General features: G+C 37.4%; 1 protein-coding gene across 13 annotated transcripts in view; it reads left to right on the top strand.

Annotated features, from left to right (window-relative positions):
- TMEM156 (transmembrane protein 156) overlaps positions 1–18,868 on the top strand; it is a 62,390-nt gene that overhangs the window by 13,692 nt on the left and 29,830 nt on the right. For 3 of the 13 annotated variants that reach the window (XR_012434783.1, XM_074039564.1, XM_074039559.1), the window contains exons 2-3: positions 9,728–9,873; positions 16,081–16,350. Coding sequence is in view for 9 of the 13 variants with exons in the window: in XM_074039564.1 (XP_073895665.1) it covers positions 16,203–16,350 (148 nt within the window). In the remaining 4 variants the exon portion in view is untranslated. Of the gene's footprint in view, positions 1–9,727; positions 9,874–14,714; positions 14,806–16,080; positions 16,351–18,868 lie in introns of all 13 variants that reach the window. The other 10 variants (XR_010586793.2, XM_005554687.5, XM_005554686.5 and 7 more) reach the window with 6 other exon arrangements.

Genomic DNA, 18,868 nt, shown 5'->3' with positions numbered 1-18,868 from the left:
CACTCTGCTGCCCAGGCTGGAGTACAGTGACTCGATCTCAGCTCACGGCAACCTCTGCCTTCTAGGTTCAAGCAATTCTCCTGCCTCAGCCTCCCAAGTAGCTGGGACTACAGGCTTACACCACCATGCCAGGCTAATTTTTTGTATTTTAGTAGAGACGTGGTTTCACCATGTTGGCCAGGCTAGTCTTGATCTCCTGACCTCGTGATCCACCTGCCTTGGCCTCCCAGAGTGCTGGGATTACAGGCGTGAGCCACTGCACCTGGCCAAGTTGGTTATTTTAAAGGACTAATTGTATGCACAAACCACTGGAAAGATTCATATGTTAGTGTATTAGTCCATTTTCATGCTGCTGATGAAGACATATATCATTTATAAGAAAAAAAAAGAGGTTTAATGGACTCATAGTTCCACGTAGCTGGGGAGGCCTCACAATCATGGTGGAAGGCGGAAGGACATCTTACTTGGTGGCAGGCAAAGAAGGAATGAGTGCCAAGCAAAAGGGGATTTCCCCTTATAAAACCATCAGATCTCACGAGACTTATTCATTACCATGAGAACAGTGTGGGAGAAACCGCCCCATGATTCAGTTATCTTCCACTAGAGGGAATTATGAGAGCTACAAATCAAGACGAGATTTAGGTGGGGACACTGCCAAACCATATCAGTTAGTTTCTTAGGGCTGCTATAACAAATGATCATAAACTTAGTGGCTTAAAACAACACAAATGTATTGTCTCACAGTGTAGGTTAGACATTCAACAGAGGTATCCCCGGGCTAAAATCAAGGTATAAGTAAGATTGTGTTCCTTTGTGAGGCTCTAGAAGGCAATCCATTTTCTGGCTGTTTCCAGCTTCTGGAAGCTGTCTGAATTCCTTGGCTCATGGCCTCCTTCCATCTTCAAAGTCAGCAATGGCCTGTTGAGTCTTTCTCATATTGTATCACTCTGACATTGACTCTTCTGCTACCCAATTCCACATTCATGATTACATTGGGTCCACCCAGATAATCCAGGACAATTTTCTTATTTTAAGATCAGCTGATTAACAACCTGAATTCTATCTTCTGCCTTAATTCTACTTTGCCATGTTATATACTATATTGACAGGTTCCAGGAATTAAGATAGGGACATTTATTCTGCCTGCCAAAACTGAATAATAAAAAAAACGAGACAAGGTACAAGTAACTAATGTTAGAAATGAAAAAGGGGTATAACTATAGACATAGCAAAATTAAATATATAATAAGAGGATATTGTGAATAATTTATGTCAATAAATTTGAAACACAAAGACACATATCTAGGAAACTTAGGAAGCAACGGAAAGCCCAAGAGTTTTACAACAATTAAAGAAACTCATTCCATGGTTTAATCTTCTCTGTTTCAGATGATTTTCACACTAGTTTCAGATGATTTTTCAGGCAAGCTCTGCCAGACTTTCAAGAAACAGACCAAACAAATAAATGCAATTTTATGTAAATTTTTTCAAAACATAAAAAAGAGGAGACATTTATTTCTTTTTAAACAAAAAGATGAAAATTTTATTTACTGGGAAATTCTTGCTGATTTTTTGTGGTTGTTGTTGTTGAGATGGAGTCTCGGTTTGTTGCCCAGGCTGTAGTGCAATGGTACAATCTCGGCTCACTGCAACCTTAGCCTCCTGGATTCAAGTGATTCTCCTGCCTCAGCCTCCTGAGTAACTGGATTATAGGCACGCACCACCATGCCTGGCTAATTTTTGTATTTTTAGTAGAGACAGGGTTTCACCATGTTGGCCAGGCTGGCCTCGAGCTCTTGACCTCAAGTGATCTGCCCGCCTCAGCCTCCCAAAGCTCTGGGATTACAGACATAAGCTACCACACCTGTCTCTTGCTGATTTTTTCATAGGGGTGTGACAAAAGCAACATCAGAATTTATTGTGATTCTATCTACAGAAGCTGGAGAAGATGATTTCATTTGTTCATTAAACCCCTCAATGTCTTCTACCTGCCTTTCCTAACCTTTACATTCAAAATTATCTTCCTGCCTATATATCTGTTAGTCAATAATCTTTCTTCCATTAAGTTTATGAAATTCTTCATGACGTGATATGGATTTTGACAGTGCTGTTTTTGATGTCATAATACATGGCAGAATGACTTGTGATAATATCACTTATAGTTTATTCAGGGGTCAGTAAACTATGGTCTTTTACAGCCTCTTTTGTTTAAAATGGTTGGGAAATAAAGAATATTTTATGACATAAAAATTATATTAAACTTGAAGTTTAGTATTCATAAATAAAGTTTTATTGTAATGCAGCTGTATTCATTTTTACATAAATTTTTTGTGGCTGTTTTCATTCTATAAGGTGAGAACTGTGTAGGTGCAACATAGATCATATGACCCACAAAGCCTAAAACATTTACTAAATGACCCTTTATAGAAACTAAGTTGCAGACCATGGCCTATATATTTACATTACACTACAATTATAAAATATAGGTGTTTGACAGTATTTAAACCTTTGGATGAATAACCTTACATAGTGAAATGTATAGGTATATCTATATTACAGATATATCCTCTTAATTTTTACCATTTTTCAGTTGGCTGTTTTAGCTTTTCTAAATACATAATTTTGTCTGTAAATAATTATAACAATTGAACTGGCGCAGTGGCTCACGACTGTAATCCCAGCACTTTGGGAGGCTGAGGTGGGCTGATCATGAGGTCAGGAGATCGAGACCATCCTGGCCAACATGGTGAAACCCCTGTCTCTATTAAAATACAAAAAATCAGCCGGGCATGGTGGGACGTGCCTATAGTCCCAGCTACTCGGGAGGCTGAGGCAGGGGAAATCGCTTGAATCCAGAAGGTGGAGGTTGCAGTGAGCTGAAATCATGCCACTGCACTCCAGCCTAGCGACAGAGCAAGACTCTGTCTCAATAAATAAATAAACCAATTATGTCATACTACTCTTTTTTTTTTTTTTTTTTTTTTTTTTGAGACAGATTCTGGCTCTGTCGCCTAGGCTGGAGTGCAGTGGTCAGATCTCTGCTCACTGCAACCTCTGCCTTGTAGGCTTAAACCATCCTCCCACCTCAGCTTCCTGAATAGCTGGGACCACAGGCATGTGCCACCACGCCCAGCTGATTTTTGTATTTCTTTGTAGAGACGAGGTCTCACTTTGTTGCCCAGACTGGTCTTGAACTCCTGAGCTCAAGAGACCCACCCACAGTAGCCTTCCAGAGTGCTAGGATTACAGGCGTAAGCCACCATGCCCAGCCTCATACTACTCTTTTCCAACACTTCCAAGCATTGTTTCCTTCACTTCTTTCTTTCTTTTTTCCTTTCTTTTTTTTTTTTTTTTGAGACACAGTCTCAATCTGTTGCCCAGGCTGGAGTACAGTGGCGTGATCTCGGCTCACTGCAATGTCTGCCTCCCGGTTCAAGCAATTCTCCTGACTCAGCCTCCCAAGCAGCTGGGATTACAGGCACTTACCACCACGCCTGGCTAGTTTTTTTTTTTTTTCTTTGAGACAGAGTCTTGCTCTGTCACCCAGGCTGGAGTGCAGTGGCGTGATCTTGGCTCACTGCAACCTCCACCTCCCAGGTTCACGCCATCCTCCTGCCTCAGTCTCCTGAGTTGCTGGGATTACAGGCACCTGCCCCACACCTGGCTAATTTTTGTATTTTTAGTAGAGATGGGGTTTCACCATGTTAGCCAGGCTGATCTCAAACTCCTGAACTCAAGTGATCCACCCGCCTCAGCCTCCCAAAGTGCTAGGATTACAGGCGTGAGCCACCACTCCTGGCCTATTTTTGTATTTTTACTAGAGACCAGGTTTCACCATGTTGGCCAGGCTGGTCTCAAACTCCTGACCTCAGGTGATCCGCCTGCCTCGGCCTCCCAAAGTGCTAGGATTACAGGTGTGAGCCACCATGCCTGGCCTTCTCCACCTATTTCTAATCAATGTTTCCTCCTAATTGCATTGGCAGATTTTCCTGGCAAATATTTATAGGGAAAATTTCTTGCTTTTTCATAACTTTGACATAAATATTTATAGTGTTTCACCACTAAAATATATTTACATCCGTATCCTTAGTGCTATAATATATTGATAATTTGGTCTGAGACAGATTTTATAATGTAAGACTATTTCTCTTTTGCAAAGAGGATTTATAATAATTTGCAAATAAATTGGATATTTATTAAGTGCTTTTTAAGCATCTAGATGTAGTTCATATTGTTTTAGACCCACTGATGTAATGTATTTCATTAATATCTTTTTAAGTACTGTATAATTTTTAAATTTTAGATTCAGAGGGTACATGTGCAGGTTTGTTATTGGGTATATTGCGTGATGCTGAGATTTGGGTTTCTAATGATCCCATTGCCCAAGTGGTGAACATATTACCCAATAGGTAGTTTTTAAGCCCTTGCCTCCTTCCCTGCCTCCCCACTTTGGGAATACCCAGTGTCTGTTGAGCCCATCTTTGTGTCTGTGTGTACCCAATGTTTAGCTACCACTTATAAATGAGAACATGTGGTATTTGTTTTTCTGTTTCTGCATTAATTTGCTCAGGATAATGGCCTTCAGCTGCAACCATGTTGCTGCAAAGGACATGATTTCAGTCTTTTTTATGACTGAATAGTATTCCATGGTGTATATGTACCATATTTTCTTTTATTGTTATTATTTTTGAGATGGAGTCTCGCTTTGTTGTCCAGGCTGGAGTGCAGTGGTGTGATCTCGGCTCACTGCAACTTCCGCCTCGTGGGTTTAAGCAATTCTCTGCCTCAGCCTCCCGAGTAGCTGGGATTACAGGTGCATGCCACCACACCTGGCTAATTTTTGTATTTTTGGTAGAGATGGGATTTCACCGTCTTGGCCAGACTGGTCTTGAACTCCTGACCTTGTGATCCACCTGCCTTGGCCTCCCAAAGTGCTGGGATTAGAGGCATGAGCCACCATGCCCGGCCCATATTTTCTTGATTCAACCTACCACTGATGGATTGATTCCATGTCTTTGCTACTGTGAGTAGTGCTGTGATAAACGTATGAGTGAAGGTGTCTTTTTGGTAGAACAGTTTATCTTCTTTTAGATATATTCCCAGTAATAAAATTACTGGGTCAAATGATAATTTCCATTTTCAGTTTTTTCAGAAATCTCCAAACTGCTTTCCACAGGACCTGAACTAATTCGTATTTCCACTAACAGCATATAAACTTCCCTTTTCTTTGCAACCTTGTGAATGTCTGTGATTTTTTGATTTTTTAAATAATGTCATTCTGACTAGTGTGAAATGGTATCTCATTGTGGTTTTGATTTGTATGTCTGTAATAATTAGTGATGTTGAGTATTTTTTAATATATTTGTTGGCTGCTTGGATGTCTTCTTTTGAGAAGTGTCTGTTCATGTACTTTGCCCACTTTTTAATGGGGTTGGTTTTTTCTTGTTGGTTTGTTTCAGTTCCTTATAGATTTTGTGTATTAGCCCTTTGTAAGATCCATAGTTTACAAATATTTTCTTCCATTCTGTAGGTTGGTTGTTTACCCTGTTGATAGTTTATTTTGCAGTGAAGAAATCCTTTAGTTTAATAAGGTTCCAATTGTCAATTTTTGTTTTTGTTGCATTTGCTTTTGAGGACTTATTCATAATTTATTTGCCTAAGTTCGTATCTAGAAAAGTATTTCCTAGGTTTTCTTTTAGGATTTTTATAGTTTGTAGTCTTACATTTAGATCTTTAATCTATCTTTAGTTAATTTTTGTATATAGTGAAAACGGTTCAGTTTCATTCTTTGCCTATGGTTAGCCAGTTTTCTCCACAGCATTTGTTGAATAGAGTAACCTTTCCCCAGTGTTTATTTTTGTCAGCTTCATCAAAGATCAGTTGGTTGTAGGTGTGCAGCTTTATTTCAGGGATCTCTATGCTGTTGCACTAGTCTATGTGTCTATTAATGTTTTTGTACCATTGCCATGCTGTTTTTGTTCCTCTAGCCTTGTAGTATAGTTTGAAGTTGGAAGACGTGATGCTTCTGGCTTTGTTCTTTTTGCTTAGGATTGCTTTGGCTATTTGGGCTATTTTGTGTGTTTTGTGTTGGGGGGGTGGTTCATATGAATTTTAGAATAGTTTTCTCTAATTCTGAAAAGTGACATTGGTAATTTGATAAGAATAGTGTTGAATCTGTAGATTGCTTTGGGCAGTATGGATGCTTTAATGATATTGATTATTCCAATCCATGAGCATGAAATGCTTTTCTATTTGTTTGTGTTATCTATGATTTCTTTCAGCAGTGTTTTGTAGTTCTCCTTGTAGAGATCTTTCATTTCCTTGGTTAGATGTATTCCTAAGTGTTTTATTTCATGTTTTTTTATGGTTATTTTAAATGGAATTGCATTCTTCATTTGATTCTCAGCTTGAATGTTATTGGTGTATAGAAATGCTGCTGATTTTTGTATGTTGATTTTGTATCCTGAGACTTTGCTCAAATCATTAGGTCTAGGAGTCTTTTCACGGAATTTTAGGGTTTTCTGGGTATATAATCATATCGTCAATGAAGAGAGATAACTTGACTTCCTCTTTTCCTATTTGGATTCCTTTTATTTCTCTCTTGCTTGTTTGCCCTGGCTAGGACTTCCAGTACTATGTTGAACAGGAGTGGTGAGAGCTGATATCTTTGTCTTGTTCCTGTTCTTGGGGGCAGAACTTCCAACTTTTGCCCAGTCAGTACAATGTTGGTTGTAGGCTTGTGATAGACGGCTCTTATTATTTTGAGGTGTGTTCCTTCAATGTCTAGTTTGTTGAGGGTTTTTATCATGAAAAAATGTTGGATTTTATTGAATGCTTTTTCTGCATCTATTGGGATGATCATATGGATTTTGTTTTTATTTCTGTTTATGGGGTAAATCACATATATTGAGTTGAATATGTTGAAATATCCTTGCATCCCAGGAATAAAGCCCACTTGACTGTGGTGAATTAATTTTTTGATGTGCTGTTGGATTTGGTTTGCTAATATTTTGCTGAGGATTTTTGCATCTATGTTCATCAAGGATATTAGCCTATAGTTTTCTTTTTTTGTTGTGTCTTTGCTAGATTTTGGTATCAGGATGATACTGGTTTCATAAAATAAATTAGGGAAGAATCCTTTCTCTTTAATTTTTTGGAATAATTTCAGTAGGATTGGTAGCAGCTGTTTCTTTTATGTCTGGTGGAAATTGGCTGTGAATTCATTTGGTCCAGGGCTGTTCTGGGCTGGTAGGTTTTTTATTACTGATTCAATTTCCTTATTCAATTATTGGTCTGTTTGAAATTTTTGTTCCTTCCTGGTTCAGTCTTGGGAGGTTGTGTGTTTCCAGGAATTTATCCATTTTCCTCTAGATTTTCTGGTTTGTATGCATAGAGATAGCAGTCTCTGAGGGTCTTTTGTATTTCTGTGTGATTAGTTGTAATGTTACCTTTGTCATTTCTGATCATGGTTATTTGGATCTTCTCTTTTTCTTTATTAATCTAGCTAGCAGTCTATTAATCTTGTTTATCCTTTCAAAAAACAACTTTTGTTTCATTGAACCTCTGTATAGTTTTTTGGGGCCTCAATTTCATTTTGTCTACACTGATTTTAGTTATTTCTTTGTTTCTGATAGCTTTGGGTTTAGTTTGTTCTTATGTTTTAGTTCCTCTAGGTGTATGGTTAGCTTGTTAATTTAAGATTTATCTTCTTGATATAGGAATTAGCACTATAAACTTTTCTCTTAACATTGCTTTTGTTGTAACCTGGATGTTTTAGTAGATTGTTTCTCTATTTTCATTTGTTTGAAAGAATTTTTTGATTTCATTCAGGAGCAAGTTGTTGAGTTTCCATGTATTTGTCTGGTTTTAAGAGTGCCTCTTGGTATTCAACTTATTTTTTAAGGCTAGTATATCTCGTTACTCAAACTCAACAAAAATGAGACAAAAAGAAAAATTTACAAGCCAATCTCACTTATAAATATAGATATAGAACTTTGAAACAAAACATTAAGAATGCACAAGCAGCAATGTAGAAAAATGATCAAATTAGATTTATTACTGGAGTACAAGATGAAGTTAGCATTAAAAAAATCTAATAATGTAATTCACTACATTAACAGATCAAAGAAGAAATACTAAATAATCATCTTAATTGTTGAAAGAGGATTCAATTATATTCAATAGTCCTTATAACTAAAAATTCCCAGCAAACTAGGACTAAAAGAGAATTTGCTTAAATTGATAAAGGGCATCTAAAATAGTTATAAGAAATATTCTCAATGATGACACATTGTAAGTATTCTTAAAATCAGGAGCAGGCAAGAATGCCCACTCTCATAATTTCTAATCAACATGGTACTGGACATCCTTGACATTGCAGTAAGACAAGTATAAGAAATAAAAAGTTTGAAGATTGGAAAGTAAGAAGTAAAGTTACATTATTTGCAGTCAATATGCATATTTGCATAGAAAGCCCAAAAGCTACAAAAATTAAAGTTAATAAAAAAGTTTAATAAAATGGCAAAAAATAAGACTGATATTTAAAAGTCAGTTGTATTTCCATATACCACCAACAGACAGAAAACACATTTCCTAAAAGATACTATTGGCAACAGCAACAAAAAGCAAGGCACCTAGGAGGAAATCTAACTGATATTAATCTAATAATATATAAGGTCATAATGGAGAAAATTTAGAAACTTTATGGAAAGATATCAAAGAAACCAAAGAACTCTATATAAATAGAGAGAAAGGGCTGGGTGCAGTGGTTCACGCCTGTAATTTCAGCACTTTGGGAGGCCGAGGCAGACGGATCACGAGGTCAGGAGATTGAGACCATCCTGGCCAACATGGTGAAACCCCGTCTCTACTAAAAAATAGCAAAAAAATTAGCTGGATGTGGTGGTGCGCAGGGAGGCTAAGGCAGGAGAATCGTTTGAACTCGGGAGGCAGAGGTTGCAGTTATGCAGTTAGACAAGACCGCACCACTGCACTCCAGCCTGTTGACAGAGCAAGACTCCATTTCAAAAAATGAAAATAAAAAAATAAAAAAGATAAATAAGTAAATAAAAAGAAAAGAAGAAATGAATGATAGGAGGGATTCAGTTTCATATCTTTCTTCTCCAGCTGATTTCTAGAAGCAAGTCAAAAGTACAACTGGGTTCTTTACCGAACTTAACAAGCTGCTTTTAAAATTTATTGAAATGAGCGAAGGGCCAAAAATTGCTAAGATACTTCTGAAGAAAAATAACAAAGCAAGGGGACTTTTTCCTCTCAGATATAAGAGCTTTTATAAAGGAAAAGTAGTTTGTCAGCATCGTATCTTTGCAAAGATGGAAAAGTGGACTAATGGAACAAAATTGAGAACTCAGAAACGTGCTTATATGTACCTGGAAGCTTTATATAACAGAAGTGTCATTACAGATAAGAAAAGATAGACTACTCAATAAATGCTAGTATAATTGGTTATACATAAAGAAAAAACAAATTTGGATCCACACATCATACTATATACAATTCTATGTTGTTATTTTTTTTTTTTTTGAGACAGGGTCTTGCTCTGTCACCCAGTCTGGAGTGCAGTGATATGATCATGGCTCACCACAGCCTCAACCTCCTGGGCTCAAGCAATCCTCCTACTTCAGGCTCTGTAGTAGTTGGGACTACAGGCATGCACTACAACGCCTGGCTAATTATTATTATTATTATTATTTTGTATTTTTTGTAGAGATGGGGTTTTGCCATGTTGGCCAGGCTGGTTTCAAGCTCCTGGACTCAAGTGACTCACCCACCTTGGCCTCCCAAAGGACTAGGATTACAGCCATGAGCCACTGTGCCCAGCCATTCCATACATTAAGAAATGAAATGTGAAAGGTAAAACTTTAAAAACAACTTTTAGAAGAAAATATAGGTAAAGATCTTTTTAACTTTAAGGAAGAAGGACTTCAGACACAAAGCTCAAATTATAAAGAAAGTGGTTGATAAATTCACTACATTAAGAGCTCCCCTTAACTAAAAGATCATAAAGAAAATAAATAGATAAGGTACTGACTGTGAGAAGATATCCTGATAAAAAATTTAGATAATGTATTGAAATTTTAAGCAGAAAACATAAAGAACTTCTAAACATTAATTAAATAAAAAGACAACCTAACAAAAAATCAAAAATTAGAAAAAATAGAGAAAATTTGGAAAATATACATTAAAACCATGATGAGATTCTATTTAACACTCACCAAATTGGAAAAACCTGAAAAGCATTGGTCAGAATATGTGTCAAAAAGAAAGAACTGCCAGGCAGTGGTTCATGTCTGTAATCCCAACACTTTTGGAGGTCAAGGTGGGCGGATAACTTGCAGTCAGGAGATACCAGCCTGGCCAATATGGTGAAACTTCATCTCTACTAAAAATACAAAAATTAGCTAGGCATGGCGGCAGATGCCTGTAATCCCAGCTACTCAGGAGGCCAAGGCAAGAGAATCGCTTGAACCTGGGAGGCGGAGGTTGCAGTGAGACGAGATTGTGCCACTGCACTCTAGCCTGGCAACAGAGTGAGAGTCTGACTCAAAAAAAAAAAAAAAAGAAAAAAAAAATTTTTTTATACACTGCAGGTGGGAATATAAATTGATACAAACCATTTTTTGTATAATGATATGGCATTTTCTAGTAAAACTGAAGAAACACTAAACATCCAGTAATTAAACCCTTAGTGTACACTAAAGACATGTTCATCAATATTCAGAGTAGCATTATTTTAACATCAACCTTACTGCCATACAATTTACATACAGTAAAATGCTCCCATTTTAAGTGTATAGTTTGATGAGTTTTGACAAATATACATACCAGTGTACCTAGCACCACAATTAGGATATAACACTTTCTTTCACTCCTAAAAGTTTCTTATTGCTTGTATTAGTCCGTTTTCACACTGCTATAAAGATACTATCTGAGACTGGGTAATTTATAAAGGAAAGAAGTTTAATTGACTCCCAGTTCTGCATGGCTGGGGAGGCCTCAGGAAATTTACAATCATGGTGAAAGCTGAAGAGGAAGAAGTCACCTCTTCACAAGGCAGCAGGAGACAGAAGGGAGAGTGAAGGGGGAAGAGGCTGTTATAAAACCATCAGATCTTGTGAGAACTCACTCATTATCCCAAGAATAGCCTGGGGGAAACTACCCCACAATCCGGTCATCTCCCACCAGGTCCCTCCCTCAGCATCTGGGGATTACAATTCAAGAGGAGATTTAAGCGGGGACACAAAGCCAAATCATACATTACAAAGCTCCATTACAGAAGAGCCCTTTTCCTACTGCCAATGCAGTTTTCCATTTTCTTGAATTTCATGTAAGTGGAATCATACAATATATAGCCACTTGATTTTGGCCTCTTTATAATGCCTTTGAGATTCATCCATGTTGTTGCTTGTAGTTTGTTCCTTTTTGTTGCTGAGTGGTATCCCATTACATGAATATAGCAAGAGTTGTTTATATATTCACTAGTTTTTAGACATTTGAATTGTTTCCAGTCCTTGGCTATTATAAGTAGAAAAGCTGCTACAAAAATTCATGTAAAGGTCTTTGTGTGGACATATGTTTTTATTTCTCTTGTGTAAATTTCTAGGGGTGGAATTTTTGGGTCATATGGTAAGTATATCTTTAACTCATAAGAAAATCTGTTTTCCAGAATGATTATACTCTTTTACATTTCTACCAGCAATGTATGAGAGTTTCAGTTCACAGCAACATTATTCATAAAGCAAAAAATGGAACAACACAAATGTTCACTGACAGAAGAATGAATAAATTATAGTATATTCATTCATAAGAATACCATATATAATTAACTACAGCTCTATGTATCAACATGACTAAAACATATTAAGCAAAGTAAAAGCAAATCACAGAATATATACAGTATATTCTATATATATGTATATATTTCTAAACTATGCTATAGTGTAGGGGTGAGAAGAGATGGGGTGCTTCAAATAAATTGGTAATCTGTTTCTTAATCTGGGTGATAGGTACATGGGTATTAGTTATTATTATTTAACTGGCACAATACATTTTATATATGTGTGTATAATATATTTTTATAATAAAAGTTTAAAAAAAGGTAGTAGATGTTTCTTTAATCTTACTGTTGCTTTTTCTTTAAAAAGAGAAAATAATTGACTTGAGCATTTGTCCTATAGTGCCATGTATTTTTCCAATTCTGTTTAGTATTCTATGTACTTCCTCTGAGAGGTTGCAGTCTTAGTACTGGAGTAATTCTGGAATGCATTTCCATCTCTGAGAGTGAGCATTTAGATGTTGACTCTCAGCAGTATTAATGGCAGGAGTTAAATTCATAAATCCTTGTTTATGGAGATGAGAATATAGTCCACCTGATAGCAAAAATGATTGAGTAGAATTTATTTATTTCTTAAAATTATACTGGGGAAGGATGTGTCTTCTATTTATTTCTTTTCCAATTGAATTATTTAAAGCTGAGGTTTAAAAATCATCATGAAATTACCCCATAGCTGAATATAAAGGATCTGTCATCAATTCTAGAAAGCTCAGTTGGTCACTTATTGAATAAGAAGACTGCAATATTGACAGTAAAAATTTCTCTATCTCTCTTCTAGGTCATATCATAGCAATATAAATTGAAGTTGAAAGTTTCATAAAATGAAAAGTGCCAGTGAGGAAAATGGAAAAATGGCAAGAAATCAGTTTTTCATGTATTTTAGTGATGTTAGAAAAGATAAAGATTATAGAGTTCCATCAGATGGTGCATTTCCATATCCTTCCTGGGGCATTATTAGTGAAGGCAATTTTTTAAATTATAGTTACAATCTGATTACAACTTTGATTATAAATATATTAAGATCCCAGCACTTTGGGAGGTGGAGGTGGGCGGATCACCTGAGGTCAGGAGTTCGAGACCAGCCTGACAAACATGAAGAAACCCTGTCTCCACTAAAAATACAAAATTAGCCAGACGTGGTGGTGCATGCCTGTAATCCTAGCTGTTCAGCAGGGTGAGGCAGGAGAATTGCTTGAACCCAGGAGGCAGAGGTTGCAGTGAGCCGAGATCATGCCATTGCACTCCAGCCTGGGTAGCAAGAGCAAAACTCCATCTTAAAATAAAATAAATAAATATATTAAGACATAATGAAATTGTGTATTTGAGTAAATTTTGTATAGCTGGAAATTAAATGTGAATTATTACAGAAGCAATTTCAAATATAGAAGCCTAGTAAATGAGCCATTAATTTATTAAATAATAACAAAAATCACCAGTAATTAAACACTTATGGGATTACTATCAAAATACAAATTATACACATTTGACAAATGCTTTAATATCAATTATGAGCTTGACTTTTTTCAAGTTTGAAGCAAGGCATATGAGTAGGGGAAATTATTCAAAAAAATGAAGTAGTTCTTTCATTGTGCTCCATATTATTTAGAAATCTTAAAAATATATTTTGCCCCATATGATTATATGAGAAATGGTGAAGATGCTACATAAAGGTGGAATTAACCATGTCAGTTGTGTTTCTTTTCTTTTCTTTTCTTTTCTTTTTTAAGACGGAGTCTCGCTCTGTCGCCAGGCTGGAGTACATTGGCGCGATCTTAGTTCACTGCAAGCTCCGCCTCCCGGGTTCACGCCTTTCTCCTGCCTCAGCCTCGCGAGTAGCTGGGACTACAGGCACCCGCCACCATGCCCAGCTAATTTTTTATGTGTGTATTTTTTGTGGAGACGGGGTTTCACCGTGTTAGCCAGGATGGTCGCGATCTCCTAACCTCGTGATCAGCCCGCCTTGGCCTCTCAAAGTGGTCAGTTGTTTTCTCATGCTAACAAAGGACTATCAGACTGGGCAATTTCTGAAAGATAGGTTGCTTATTCCTTAGTTGATCATTACTGCTAAATAGGAATTCCCAATGTTTACACAGTAAGCTTTGATTATTTTTATGAATTAAATAATAGATAATTCTGTCCTAAAGGTAAGATTAATTTAAAATTTTTACTGTGGAATATAGGTTGGCATCTTATTTATTTATTTGAGATGGAGTCTCACTCTGCCGCCCAGGTTGGAGTGCAGTGGCGCGATCTCCACTCACTGCAACCTCTGCCTCCCAGGCTCAAGCAATTCTCCCGCCTCGGCCTCCTGAGTTGCTGGGACTATGGGTGCCCACCGCCATGCCTGGCTAAGTTTTGTATTTTTAGTAGAGATGAGGTTTCACCATGTTGACCAGGCTGGTCTCGAACTCCTGACCTCAAGTGATCCAACTGCCTCGGCCTCCCAAAGCACTGGGATTATAGGCATGAGCCATGGCGCCTGGCCTGGATTTGCATTTTAAATGACATATATTTGTACAAATTTCAAAAGTGTTTTCATATGTACTATACAATTTGATGTTGCTATAACCCCATGAGATTAGCAGGCTTATCTCTGTTTTGCTAGTAAGAAAACTAGACTCGTGGAGATTAAGTAAATTATCTAAGTATCTTGACTAATGACAGATATAGCACTGGAATCTTTTTTCTCATTTTCAGACACGGTCTCCCTTTGTTGCCCGAGCTGAAATGCAGTAGTGTGATCATGGCTCACTGCAGCCTCAACCCTCAGGCTCAAGTTATCCTTCTACCTCAGCCTCCTGAGTAGTAAGGACTACAGGAGTACAACACGATGCTAATCTAATTTTTGTATTTTTTGTAGAGATGGGGTGGCCATGTTGCCCAGGCTGATCTCAAACTCCTGAGCTCAAGCAAGCTGCCCACCTCTGCCTCCAAAAGGACTGGGATTACAGGTGTGAGCCATCGCATCCAGCCTAGAGTGTTTGTCTTTTGTTTCTGAACTCAGTATTATTTCTATTATACCATAATTTCCGTATCTGATGTATGTCTTCAGACGAAAGTAAAAATTATGATGTCATCTTGTTAAATTTCATCTTTAGGGGTTGTGGTAGGCTGAATAATGGCCGTCTAAAGATATCAGGTGCTAATTCTGGAAACCTGTCAATGTTACCTTATAAGGAAAAAGGGTCTTTACAGGTGTGACTAAATTAAAGGTCTTGAGATGTGAAGATTATCCTGGATTAGCCTTGTGGGCCCTAAATCCAATCACGAATGTCTTTATATAAGAGAGGCAGAGGGCGATTTCACACAACAGAAAAGTAGAAAACAGAGACACAGAGGAGAAAGCAATATGACTATGGAGACAGAGATTAGAGTGATGTGGCCACAAGCCAAGGAATGCCAGCATCCACCAGAGGACCAAGGAACAGATTCTTCCCTAGAACCTCCAGAGGTAGTACAATCATGTAGACCTCTCAATTTCTGACTATGGAAACTGGTGTTGGACTTCTGGCCTTCAAAACTGTGAGAGAATGAATTTCTCTTGTTTTAAATTACCAAGGTTGTGGTAATTTGTTACAACATCCCTAGGAAACTGATACAGAGATACTGTTCAAAGTTTTCATAACCTGTTCAACTCCATGCAATTGACTTGAGTCTCTATTTTGGAACAGATGGATTCAAAAGAATCTAAGGCTTGTCCATAAAAAATTCCCCAGAATAGAGAATGGTTAAAATGCTGAGATTCCAAGCACTTCTTTATAAAGACACCTGTTCTCTGAGAGTTAATAGGGAATGTTCACAAGTTTAAAAGAGAAATGTTGCTGGGCACTGTGGTTCCCTGTCTCTACAAATAATTTTTTAAAAATTGGCTGGGCATGGTGGCATGCCCCTACAGTCACAGTTACTCTGGAGGCTGAGTTGGGAGAATTGCCTGAGCCTGGGAGGCCAAGGCTGCAGTGAGCTATAATTACACCACTGCATTCTAGCCTGGGCGACAGAGCAAGATCCTGACTCAAAATAAATAAATAAAAATAATAAAATAGAAATATTTAAATGGAATAGTTATTGTTAATTCATGTCAAAAAAAAAAAAAAAAGTCTTATCTCTGATAAGCTAAAATGTACTGAATCTACCTAAGAAAAACTGGGAGCATACTGTGTATTTATTTGAATGCCGAACACTCAAAACTTTAGAGTAAAGCAAGTGTTTTTCTTTTTTCTTTACAGAAAGAACATTGGAGCTATCATGTCTGGAAGTGTGTTTACAATCTAATTTTACCTATTCACTCTCCTCCTTAAACTTTTCTTTTGTGACTTTTCTGCAATCAGTAAGGGAAACTCAAATTATCATGAGAATCTTTCTAAATCCCTCTCATTTTCATAACTTCACCAGGACTTGCCAAGACATCACAGGTGAATTTAAAATGTGCTCCTTGTGTTTGGTTTGTGAGTCTCAAGGAAACATGGATTTTATTTCTCAGGAACAAACATCAAAAGGTAAACACAAAGTGAAGGTGATAATAAAATGGTATCAGGTATAAATTAATGTATTCTGATAAAAACATATTAATAATATATTCTTTTTTTTTTTTTGAGATGGAGTCTCGCTCTGTTACCCAGGCTAGAGTGCAGTGGTGCGATCTCGGCTCACTGCAACCTCTGCCTCCCAGGTTCAAGGGATTCTATTGCCTCAGCCTCCCAAGTAGCTGGGACTACAGGCACATGCCACCATGCCCGGCTAATTTTTTAGTTTTAGTAGAGACGGGGTTTCACCATCTTGGCCAGGCTGGTCTCGAACTCCTGACCTTGTGATCCACCCGCCTCGGCCTCCCAAAGTGCTGGGATTACAGGCGTGAGCCACCGCACCCGGCCAATATATTCCATTTTTAAATCCAGTGGCATTGGAACATTCAATGATGTGGCTCTTGATGAGTGACTTGTTGGGCTTTGGGATGTTACTTGGTTTTGGTTTACTTTGACTTATTGAAAACAAAGGATTCTTAAAATGCATCAAAATGCCACTGTAATTCACATACATGTGATGGGTGGAGGATTATTTGGCATGTACTCTCTTCAAAAGTAGTAAATCTTTAAAAAACAATTTTAAGTAAATCTGTAGTTTCTCATAGTAAAATCAAACTTTGATTCTCTAAGGAATCATTGAGCCCTTGCATTTGTACCTACTCCTGCTTAACATTTAGTCATTGTATGTGAAGTCTTTTTACTTCTCTGACTTTACAGTGTGCCTCTTGAAGGCAGGGCCTTTGTTTTTGCTTACTACTAAATCTCAAGCTTTGTGCACAATGCCTGACATAATACCTAGTAGACACTCAGTAAATTTCTGTTGAATGAATGAATGAATAAATAAAGAATAACTGCTTATTATCTGCAGTGCCTAACTGAACCTTGCAGTTATCATGAGATCATCTATATTATTTAATTAAATCAAATAAAAATGGATCATTAAGAAATTAAATAATTCCTTTACAATCATAAAATATGCTGATGGCCTCAAGCCCAAACATCAAATTTATTATTTGTATTTATTCAGTGAGAGAGGTTGCCTCCTGTATCACTAGATACTGGAATTTATGTTTTTGGCATTCTTTGAGAATGGGAACATTATTTCTTGGCATTTACCTTGTTTTTCTGATGTTGTTTTCATGTACTTATTGGGCATTTATGTATCTCTTCTTTTAAAAATATTTTGTCATTATAGATTCAGAGGGTCCATGTGCAAGTTTGTTACATGAATATATTTTGTGTAATTGTGAGACTTGGGCTTCTAGTGCACCCATCACCAAAATAGTGACCATTGTACCCAATAGGTAATGTTTCAACCCTCACCCCCCTGCCCCTTGGCATTGACTTTGGATGACGTTCTTACTCAAGTAGTGCTGTAACTCCTCCAGGTTCTGGGCTGAATCCAACAGAAAGCAAATTGTGAAAATACCTCTAAGATGATAGAGAACTAGGAAGTGTTTTAAGGGTTGGTAGCTCACAGATCTCACTTCTCTGCTTCCTTTAAAGGTGAAAACAGCACATTGACACGTTGACCCAGTTGCTGTGGCTCTGTAACAAAGTACCCCAAAAACTCAATGGTTTTAAACAGCAATAATTGTATTATTTATTTTCTTTTTTTGTGTGGGTCCTAGATATCTCTATTACATTTTCTTTATCCACTCATCTATCAATGGACATTGTTCTCTCTCTCTCTCTCTTTCTCTCTCCCTCTCTCTCTAGATACCTATCTAGCTAGATTACATTTTCTTTGTCTACTCATCTATCAATGGACATTGATGTTGTTTCTGTTCTTGGCTGTTGTGAATGATGCTGCAATGAACATGAGAATGCAGGCTGTGTCTTCAAGATGCTGATTTCAATTCTTTTGACTATATACCAAGAAGTAGAATTGCTGGATCATATGGTGGTTCTGTTTTTAATTTTTTGAGGAACTGCCATACAGTTTTCCATAGTGGCTGGACCATTTTACAATCCCACCAACACTGTGCAAGAGCTTCAATTTCTCCACATTTTTTGCCAACACTTACCTTTCTTTTCTTTTCTTTCTTTTTTTTTTTTTGAGATGGAGTTTCACTCTGTCGTCAAAGCTGGAGTGAAATGGCACAGTCTCAGCTCACTGCAACCTCTGCCTCCTGGTTTCAAGCAATTCTCCTGCCTCAGCCTCCTGAGTAGCTGGGATTACAGACGCCTGCCACCATGCCAGGCTAATTTTTTAATTTTTTTTTTTTTTTTGTATTTTTAGTAGAGATGGTGTTTCACCATGTGTTGGCCAGGCTGGTCTCAAACTCCTGACCTCATGTGATCCACCTGTCTCGGTCTCCCAAAGTGTTGGGATTACAGGTGTGAGCCACTGCACCCTGTCTTTTTTTTTTTTTTTTTTTTCTTAATGATGGCCATCCTGACAGGTGTGAGGTGTTTCTGATTGTAGTTTTGACTTGCATTTTCCTAATGATTAGTAATATTGAGCACCTTTTCACATATATCAATAGGC

The sequence above is a fragment of the Macaca fascicularis genome, chromosome 5 (genome assembly GCF_037993035.2).
Source record: "Macaca fascicularis isolate 582-1 chromosome 5, T2T-MFA8v1.1".
In the NCBI taxonomy this organism is placed as follows: Eukaryota; Metazoa; Chordata; class Mammalia; order Primates; family Cercopithecidae; genus Macaca; species Macaca fascicularis.
The sequence above is the reverse complement of the archived record's forward strand: the minus strand, read 5'-3'. Positions and strand labels throughout refer to the sequence as shown.